Source organism: Puma concolor, chromosome D4 (genome assembly GCF_028749965.1).
Source record: "Puma concolor isolate L17-30 chromosome D4, mPumCon1.1.hap2, whole genome shotgun sequence".
Lineage (NCBI taxonomy): Eukaryota > Metazoa > Chordata > Mammalia > Carnivora > Felidae > Puma > Puma concolor.
Window position 1 is genome coordinate 56870828 of NC_141679.1, and position 10508 is coordinate 56881335.

Below are 10508 nucleotides of genomic sequence, written 5' to 3' on the forward strand. Positions count from 1 at the left end.
GTTAAGCGTCCGACTTCAGCCAGGTCACGATCTCGCGGTCCGTGAGTTCGAGCCCCGCGTCGGGCTCTGGGCTGATGGCTCAGAGCCTGGAGCCTGTTTCTGATTCTGTGTCTCCCTCTCTCTCTGACCCTCCCCCGTTCATGCTCTGTCTCTCTCTGTCCCAAAAAAATAAATAAACGTTAAAAAAAAAAAAAAAAAAGAAAAAAAAAAAAAAGATTCTCCCCTCCCTTCAAACTGCTGGAAAAATCCATGGGCATGAAGTAAATGGCTAACCTTAAGATAAAAACCAGGTTGTTCCTTGGGAACAGGGGTGTGTGCCAGAGAGGGGAGGGTGTCAGCAGAAGTCCCGCTGAGTCGGACAATAGCAGGAAAGGAAATTACCCAGTTGCCTCTGTGGTTTTCTTCAAGGCTGGGTGGAGGCAGGCCTCCCCTCTCAGGGATGGGCTGTGCAGCTGTTCCCAGAACAGAAGGTAATATTTCTTCAAATGCTTTTCAAAATATATTCATAAGTATGTGTGTGTGAATAAAATAGAAACAGAGATGTGCGAAGTATTCAGAAAGTAGAGGCCTTGAACATCAGAGCTTGGATATTTTCCTCAGTGATTTGATTGAATTTCAAAAAGATTTCCTTAGCTGCTATGTGGATTAGATTGAAGCGTCCAAGAGTGAAAAAGGGGGTCACTGCAGTGGTCCAGGCTAAAATTAATATGATCTGTTGTGGGCTAGTGGCCAAGGGATGGAGCATTGGCCTTGGGCTTGAGGAGGGGAGAAGCAATCAGAAACTTGGTGAGGGGAACCAGCAGAAGACTTGCTCTGGAGCCAGCCAGAGTGAGATGCACCTTACCCAAATCTTGGGGAACAAGGGCAAAGACCCTTAGCTCACATCTTGGGCTTGACTAGGGTTCAGCTGATTCATATGGTATTAGAAATGAGACTAAGACAGACTCTCAGGGTGTATGGGGTTACAGAATGGGGGCATTAGGCCCCAGTCCCAGATCTCCTACAGTGGCCACTCTGTCCCCATCCATTACCTCTGGAGGAGTTCCCCATTCCTGAATATTAGCCCCCACCAGCCAGCCCAGGGGTATAGGGAGGCCAATTAGGAATTCTGGTCATACGAGGCTGCCGGAAGTTCTATGGAGTAAGGACAGCCACCCCCACCAGATATGCAGAGAAACATAAATTGGGAATGCACAAGAGGATGGGGAGGGATGGGGTGCAGGACAAGGCTAGAAGGGGCCAAAAGAAGGGTAGAGGTAGCTTCCAACTCAGTTCCCTCACCTTCCCCTATCTCCCAAGATCTAGCTCTTTCTCATGGCTCCTGCAATTCTGGTCTTCCACCCCCTTCTTGAATCTCTCTGTTTTGGTATCAGTGGGGAAGGGAAAACACTTCTTGACCCAGAAACAGTGGGTGGCAGCTTCAGAAATATACATTTTGGCTGGCTCCCCATCCTTGGTAGTATACAGGCCAGTGCTAGACCATGCTGATGAAGGGTGGGTAGGAGATTCTAGGCATTTGGGTGCAGAACACCACATTCCAGTCTAGTCTTGGTTACTAATCTTCTGTCAATACCCTCCTCTCTCAGTGCTTCAGTTTGTTCATCTGTGCTTTTGTGATTAATGAAAATGGCAAAAGCCTGGCCAGAAACCAGATCACAAGCCAAGGGCCAGTGTGCTGGAATTGGCCAGAAAAGGGCACTCTTCCCTTTGGCCCTGTCCCAGCACACAGTGAATGCTCAGTGAGTACGGTTTGCCCCCTCCCCCATCTAGGCAGTAAGACACTAAGACCCTGCTGCCCACCCTTACCGCCCTTCTGAAGGGTGTATGCCTCCTCCTCCATGCCAGATTACTTAGGCCTTACAGATTGTTTCATCCTTCCCCATGCCATCTCAGACAGCACACACTGCTTCATCTTGGGCTGTCCACTAGAACTTTCTGCAACTATAATATGTCCTGTCCAATATGTTAGCCACTCACTAGTCACACATGGCTTTTGAACACTTGAAATGTGGCTAGTGTGCCTGAAGAACTGTATTTTTAATTTTATTTCATTTTAGTTTATTTTAAAATTAAATTTAAGAAGGCACATGTGGGTAGTAGCTACCACATGGACAGCATAGGTTCTAGGCAGGCTTTTTTGTTTGTTTCTTGTTTAGTGTCCCTTGTTTAAAAGAAGAGTTGATAGGAGTTACCATTTATTGAGCACTTACTCTTTGCCAATTTTTGCATAAGTGCTTTACAGGTCCATCTCAATGAATCCTAGAAATTCCATTCAAAAGATGAAGAAACCATGGCTTAAGAGGTTAGTTAAACTGGCTTCAGATTGCAAAGAAAGTTGGAGGGCCATTCAAGTGTGAGTCATGCTCTCCAGCCACTTAGGGAACCTTCCAGGACCCAGCCTGGGTGTTCTGCTTCTACAGTCACTCCACAACCTATAGATGGTTGCTGGGGCCCCAGGAGGTTCATCACTGAGTACTGATGGATGGATGCTCTTGACAAAAAGGAGAAGGAAGTTCATTCATATACTCGCCATCTCCTGGGGACACAGGAATCCTGGCTCCTGACATCCCACTTTCAGATATCTCTCCTCTTGCCTTTCTCTGGACCACAGTGCCCTTTGGGTCACAAACTCAGAGCTCAACTGGGTGCTATGTGCAAATGTTTGGGAAACAGGCAGGCCCAGAGGAAGCCAGTTGGGTTGGGAGCTGGGGCCTAGAAAAATCCTTGTTTTTATGCAGTAAAACTCCACAACAACAAAAACCAAGAAATAGGATAATAGCTACCTTTTATTGAGCACCTACTTGTGCCAGGCACTTTACATACATCTGTACTTATAATTCCCACAATATCCTGGGAGGTAGGCATTATCATCACCATTTTACATATGAGGAAACTGAGGTTCAATAAGTGTAAGCAGCTTGCTTAAAATCACACAGCTTGTAGACAAGTGGTAAAATCAGCACTCAAGATAGACATCTGTGAGTGCCTCCAAACTTTCATTAGGCATTCTTCACACTGGGGAAATAGAGGGGGTAGAGGAGTGGACAAAAGGATGCATTCTTTAGGGGTTGAGGGAAGCTGAGCCCTGCCCTGTTTCCTACCTCCCCGCTCTGGTAAGCCACTTCTTCAGACTCAGCTGCAAAGTCAGGGAGATTTACTCTGGCTGAGGTTGCTCTTCTTAGAAAGGGAAAACGGCTGAAACGAAACACCTTACCCTGTATGTGTATTTACAGGTGTCGATGTGCAAATGTAGTTCACGTGCCAAAGCACACTACCATCAGAAAAAGAACACCGCTCGCTCCCTTTTACGCCACACCCCTGCCATGTATGCAGGAAGTGAGGCAGCTGAGAAATCTTGAAAGCGCTATTTATTTCCTGCTATAGTCCCAGAGACATCAACCAGAAGAGGGCCAGATCAACAATCAAAACCTCAAATTTGCTTCCTGTCCCCTCCTTCCAGGCTCATCCAGCTTCAGAAGTATTGTGTTAATTCCATAGATCCAGGAACACATGGTGCCTCTCTCTCTCTCTCTCTCTCTCTCTCTCTCTCACACACACACACACACACACACACACACACACACACAGGTTCTTGAATTAAGGCACCAAGTTGGGCCTGCATGGCCTTGCAAGTCCTTGCCCATTAGGCCATGGCCCTGGTCCAGGGCTGAGCCCATGTGTTTACATAGATGGGTAAGTGCAGCATTAGGAGTCTCTTCACAAATGAGGGACAACAATGATGGCTCAGTGCTGTGCCCAGTCCTTCTATCCTCTGGGATGGGACCTCCATCCTCCTTGTCTGTTGGCCAGACACCTCCATCCCATCTCCTTAGCTGGGGTAGGACCAGGTCAACACACTTCAGGCGAGTGCTGGGAACTCGGGGCCTGGCTTCCAACACCAAGAATGTGCCTTTCTAAGTGTGGCAGGGAGCTCTTTGGGGACATTAAAAGGATCAAGTCCCAACCTTAGAAGGACAAAGATGGCCATTCAGGCCAGGATGGACAGTAAGGTTTCTCTCTGTGCTTTTAAAACACAATCGTGTAATAGGAAGATAGCTGGCATTTTACCTCAGAGTTCTCTCGCTCCCACCTCAGAAAGAGGTTTCTGCAGACTGCAGTGAGCATGGAGGGAAAGAGTGTCTTTAGGACTGTGCATTGAAATGAGAAGTTGCTTCAGCGCCCCCTCACCTGGCCCTGCAGGAGCTGGCTAGAGCACATTTATGTCAGCACCCACTTAGTGGGAACTGCAGAGGTGGGATCTTCCTGGGGATGCACGGTGTGGTTGTGATGGAGGGTTAAACGCCTGCATAAAGACAAAGGTTAGGGCTGTGGGATTCCTGGGTCCTGGGTTGGGTCAGGATGCCCAGATGAAGTAGGCAACCTCATCCAGGTCCACTGGGTAATCAGTAAGCAGCACGGGGGTTTTGTCAAAAAGCTCGCCCTTATAGCTGCGCCACTTGCCTGCAGGCAGGTAGACGTCTCGCTCCTGCTTGCCTGGCTCCAGTACTGGAGCCACCAGCAGCGTGTCTCCGATAAGGAACTGCGAGTCGATGCGGTGTGCTGTCTCATCGCCTGGCGCAATCCACCAGAGGGGGCGCACGATGGGGTCGCCTGTGTCGGTGACCTCACCAGCCAGCTCAAGCAATAGCGGCGCTACGAGTGAGGCCCTAAGCGCTGCAAACTTGTGCGCGATAGCCACCACTTCGGCGTCATATTGCCAAGGTGGGACTGAGAACTGCATAGCGGGCATGAAGGCGGCCACCTCCAGCCAGCGAACATATAGCTCACGCTCCGGCACTTCGCTACCACCCACTGTGCGCTCAGACACTGCATTTCCACCCACCATATCGGGCAAGATGAATGGGTAGCCCAGCATGCTGACGGTGAGCACCGCGGGGATGAGCGAGCGCAGCCCCAGATCATAGCCCCACACCGAGTCGCGGTCCACTAGACGGAAGAAGCACGAGATGTTCTGTGACTGGTAGCCCACGCGAACCTCTGCCAGAGAGAAGAAGGGCAGTGCCATTTCAGTGTAGCGTCGGCTCCATATGCTGGGGTCGGACAGCGGCCTGTAAGTGCTAAAGTCCCGTGGCAAATAGCTGACCTCTCCTGCATCAAACTTGAAGGAAGCCACAGCATAGCGGGAGCGCAGCCGCCGCAGGTGTCCCTGGAACCAGTCACGAGCCTCTGGGCGTGTGAAGTCCAGCACCGCGCCGATGCCATTCCACCAGCGCACAAGCGCGGGCAGCCGACCAGTGGGTTCGCGTACGAACAGCTCACGTTCTACACCCTCACCAAAGCACGATGAGTTGTAGTTCACAAACGGGTGAACCCAGAGCGTGACGCGAAAGCCGGCGTCGCGCAGACGGCGAAACATGTCAGTGGCATTGGGGAACTTGGCCTCGTCGAAGTCGAAGTCTCCATAGGCAGGTGTGTACATGTCATCTATTTCCAGGTGGCTGCTGTTGAATCGGTGCTGGCGGATCTGCTGGGCGAAACGTTGCACTTTGTCCTGGTTCACAGCACGCCCATACAGCACCCACGTGGACCAGATGGGGTCCCTGAAGGCCTCAGGTGCTGGCACCCTTGACGGTTTGTTGAAATAGCGTCGAACCATGTATTTGTGGATTGAAGTAACATCAGAGCCGACACACACACGGTAGCTAAGCTCTGGTGCTGCGGAGCGGCCAGCAGGTGGCTTGTAGGGCGTGTCATGGTAGCGGGCCTGCAGCCGCAGCGAGCGTTCGGTGCCGTTCCAGCCCAAGTGGAAGGGCACTGAGTCGTTGACCTTGATGGCAGCCGCACGCGATGACAGCCAGTAACGTTCGAGGATGCCTCCGAATGCGGCGTCAGAGGAGTAGACATCACTGGTGACGAAGGGCTGTGGCTCCTGCTGGCCATCCAGGCGGATAGGCCAGTGCTGGGTCCTCATCTCAGCACCGCCGTACCAGTGTGCCGCTGCATCGCCCAGGAACATGGCGTGTTCCACCGCGCGCCCTGGAGCTGCCTCCTCCCAGCGCACACGGTAGCACATGACCGTGTCCTTGGGCCTTACAGTCTGGATAAAGAAGTGCAGCGGGCGCCCATCTGCTGTGCGAGAACAGCCGAGCAGGGCACCGTCGCGGCTGCAGGAGTCAAGGTCCAGCATGCCTGAGCGGAAGGCCAGTCGGAAGACTTGCTCACCCTTCTGGTTGCGGATGGAGAAGCCGCCTCGATTGAGGTCCAGCAGCTCCGCACGCAGGCGTTCTGCTTTGCGTAAAGAGGCACTGTAGTAGCACCAGGCCACCACTGCCGCCAACACCAGCAGCAGCCCCAGCACCGCGGAGCCTAGCAGTGGTTTCAGCTCTTTGGACGGCTTGGGCTTGGCAGGCGAGAAGTTATCAGGCAAGAAGGTGTACATAGCTGCGCCTGCGGTGGCCTTGGGACTCTTATGGTCTGTGTGGCTCCCAGGGCGGCGGCGGGGATAGGCTTGGCTCTTCTCCTGAGGGTTCTGGGGCATCAGCCCCCAGTTATGGAAGGAGTGGGCAGTAGGACCACCCAACAAAGCGCATCTGAACCTGGCCTGCCTGATTCTGGAAGGGGAAAGAGAGAAGTAGAACTGAGCTTTCTCATTCCATAGTATCTCCCTTTGCTGCAGCAAGAAAGAAGAGGTGTATACTTTGGAAAGGTTGTATTACTGGGATGTAAGGTCTGGGACTAAAGGCTTGACCCTTAACAGAACCATCTGTCTGTATCTTACCCACTCTTTCTCATGAGCCCAGTTTTTGACAAAATTAGTCAGGACTCTGAATGGGGAGGGGCAGATGGCATACATCCCCATTTCCCTGGTGGAAGAACAAACCCAGGCAGGGTCAGGGAGCTGTCTAGACTCACAGAATTAGTCAGGCCTCCCTGGATCACACATAGATGCAGTTCAGGCTGAAGAGAAGAGGAGGGATCTGGAGAGCGCCATGGTGGCAGAGGGAAGATAATCCAACCAGCTCCTTCAGACCTTTAACTGGGCAGTAGGCTAGCTTTCCTGTCCCCAGAGGGGGAGAGGAGAGAAGGGGGAACATCTCAGGCATGGAATTTAATCTTGAGTCAAAAGTCAGATTAAATCTAGAGATTAGAGAAGATACCCAAAGCCAGCCTCGGTCTTGGGCCTGCTTTGGAGAGAAGCAGGGTTGAGTCTGGACATTAGGGCTGGGGTAAAGAGTCTTGCCTGGGGGCCATGGTGACTTCTCAGACCACCCTTTCTTTGCTCTCTCAAATTCCACCCTGTTCTCAGTAATTGATCACCAAGTCCATTTCTCTGCCAACCTTCCTGCTCTCTCCTCCTGGCAACACATCTGTTGGCCAGCTACCTCCTGGATGTGTCTCTACCACTCACTGACTCTCCTGCTGCCCCTGCCCTAGTTTGGGCACTGTCATTTCTCCCCTGTATCATTGCAGTACTTTCCCCCTAGACCTCCCTGCTTCCAACTTCTTTTTCCCCCAATGCCTTCTGCTTACAGCAACCATGGTGATCTTCTTAAAGCACTTATGAGACTATATCTCCTCCTAGTTTAGAGAGCTGCTCATGACCCCCAGGATTAAATTCAGAAGTGTAAACTTTGCAATCAAGAGTTAAGGCATGTCATGGTCTCATCTGCTTTCTGATTCCATTTCCAGGCAGGCCTATCCTGTGACCACCAAACTCATTCCTTTCCTAATCTAAATCCTTCAGCCATATGCCCTAGGAAGTTTTGCCTAGCCACACTGGGCCAATGTCTCTCCTTCACCTATCAGACACCCCCTACTGTACTACATACACTCTCATACAGTGTATGCTAAACACACAGATATGACTGCAAAAAAACAAAACAAAACAAAACAAAACAAAAAAACCAAAAAAACACCAAAAACCAACCAAACAAACAAAACCCATAGACTTGGGGGAGGTGTGTGTCCCAATCTGCTACTCAAGGCCACTGACCCTTCCTATCTCAGCCCTCAGGGCAACGTTCAACAAAGAAATAGCACCAGCTAGGTGCACACACAGACATACACAGTGCCAGCCGGCTGCCCACCTGTTCCAGCTGGGAGGAAGTAGAGAGGGAGACTGGCAAATAGTAATTAGTCTCCTCCCAGATGCCAGTGTCTGTCTCAAAGTCCTCAGCTCTTTCCAAGGAGATGCCAGAACTGCTCAGGGTCCTCAACTCCCCCACCTCTCCCATGAAGAAACTGTCAAGAATGACAGGTACAGACCAGAATTTGATCCCAGATGTCAATATACAGCTCCCTACAATCTCCCCTCCCCTCCAGTGAGGTGTTGTCTCAGGACCTCATTCTCTGTGCTCCCTCCCCCCAACTCCCTAAGCTGGTCAGTTCCAGCTGGTCTGGAACAGCCTCTTACTCTCTTTCTCTCATCCCATACAACTTAGCTTTCAAAACTTCCCAACACCAATATGGACTTCCCTTCCTGTAGGAACAGGTTAGAAAAGCCCTCCTGGAGAATGAACACAGTAGCCTTTAACTGATGCCCTCAAGCTAAGCAAAACCCAAAGAAGTACCTGCTGTACATTTATATTCATTCATTCATTCAGAACAATCAAGGCCCCCTTCTGGGCACTGAGGGAATAAGGGGAAAGGGTCCATATCTGAAGAGGACAGAGAACAGGGTGAGGGCATCCTCAAAACTTTCATATTAAATCAGCCTATCTCATTACACCTGGAGGCATAGAAAGGCCACCAAGATGACCTCAAAAGCCCTTTCCAACAGGTTCTGAGAATCTTAATGTTCTAGGATTCCAAGGTTGTGTGTGTGTGTGTGTGTGTGTGTGTGTGTGTGTGTGTGTGTGTGTGTGTGTGAAGAACAGGAACCCACAGGCCTAGGCACCCACTCCATGCAGGCCCTGTAATGGTCTCCCAAATGCCACCACAGCATCCAACTCTAACAATAATACTGAACAAGAAGCATAGCTATAGTGCCTATTCTACAGATGAAGAAACTTGCCCAAACAGAAGAAAGAACTTGTTTGAAGTCACCAGGTAGCAAGGTTGCCTAATACAAAATCCCAGCTTAACCCTCCACAGCATAATTTTCAAGAGATGGGAGATAATGGTCCGACTGGCTGTCTGAATGCAGCAGAGGAAAGGAGCTTTGTGGGCCAGAGGGTGGGACAGGCTCCCACCCACTGAGGTGAGTTTGTGCATAGTGAAGCCTATCTTCTCAAGGACTGATGCTGCTACTTGCTCCAGGAAGGCTACTTGGGGGTAGGAAAGGGGCAATTTTAATGGCATCTGGTATTGGGGCTGTGGAGGAGGAACTATGGTTCCTGTGTTAACAGCGTTAGAGACCCCTGTAATCTGCCGCCTCCGCCATCTGGCCAACCACAGGCTAATGCCAGCAGGTGAGGTCTGACCTAGCCAAGCCTTTCCCCACTTGACACTCAACCTCAGTCTTGGCCGCCGGCCCTTGGCCGGATCTGAGGGGGAGGGCCCGGCCTGGCCCCAAAGAAAGGAGGGCATGCCAAGTTGAGTCGTTTGCCCAACATAATTCCATGGGGGGGGGGGGGGCTTGGAGGGAGGAATGTCAAAGGCAACTCGATCCCGCCCATCTCCTTGCCCTCCTCAATGACAGGATCCGAAGGGATCGAGTGACTGCGCCTACAGCTTGGAATACTCCAACCCCACCCCAGCGCTACAGCTACAGTGCCCGAAGGCACAGAATGAGGTCTAGGGGCCAGCCTCCCGCTGGGAACCGCGGCTTGAGAAGGGGCCCAAGTGTCCAGACTCGCACCCCCTACTCATTAGTAGGAGCGAAAGTTCAGGAAGTGTGCTTCCTCAACATCCCCCCCCCCCCAAAGTCCCACCGCTGGGCTCACTCACGGCAGTGACCCCAGAAGTGGGGGTGAAGGGAGGCTCCCGAAGATTCCCTCCACGCTAGCCGGAGTTGCGCTGCCACGGCACAGCGTGGGGCTCTGCCAAGCTGGGAAACAGCTGAGGCCCTCCTCGGGACCCGCCCTCTTCCTGCTCGGCCACGCCCCGGTCGTTCCGTTTCATTTCGGGCTTCGGAGTCCAGCCCCGCCCCTGGTGCTCGATCCCTCTGCCCACATTGTCACGCGGACATAAGGCCCCACCCCTTAGCCCCCACCTTTCTTCTACTGTTTTGTGCCCACCTCCGGGCAACTCTGGAGGGCCACCAGCCGGAGGTCTCCCGGCTCCGCCCCCTGCCTTCAGGCCCGCCCCCGCCGGGCAGTTGCTTACCGCATTCAGGCGGGGCTCTGCCCTAGGCCTTCTGGGAAATGTAGTTCTGGTGGAAGGAAGGAGCAGTTGTAGACTTGGGATTCTTTTTTTTTTTTTTTTTTAATTTTTTTTTTCAACGTTTATTTATTTTTGGGACAGAGAGAGACAGAGCACGAACGGGGGAGGGGCAGAGAGAGAGGGAGACACAGAATCGGAAACAGGCTCCAGGCTCTGAGCCATCAGCCCAGAGCCCGACGCGGGGCTCGAACTCACGGACCGCAAGATCGTGACCTGGCTGAAGT

At 51.9% G+C, this 10508-nt stretch overlaps 1 protein-coding gene across 3 annotated transcripts; it reads right to left on the minus strand.

Moving 5' to 3' along the window:
• Positions 1–2768: 2768 nt before the first annotated feature.
• On the minus strand, positions 2769–10137 carry MYORG (myogenesis regulating glycosidase). Of its 3 annotated transcripts, none has more exons than XM_086683388.1 (3): positions 9850–10137; positions 6874–7018; positions 2769–6572 (listed from the first exon to the last, which is right to left on the minus strand). In XM_086683388.1, exon 3 carries the CDS (start codon positions 6497–6499, stop codon positions 4355–4357), a length of 2145 nt encoding a protein of 714 aa, XP_086539514.1. In that variant the 5' UTR covers positions 6500–6572; positions 6874–7018; positions 9850–10137; the 3' UTR covers positions 2769–4354. The 3 variants fall into 3 exon arrangements, with proteins under 3 accessions (XP_086539514.1, XP_086539516.1, XP_086539515.1); XM_086683390.1 differs by lacking the exon at positions 9850–10137 and adding an exon at positions 8049–9809; XM_086683389.1 differs by lacking the exon at positions 6874–7018.
• Between the last annotated feature and the right edge of the window lie 371 nt (positions 10138–10508).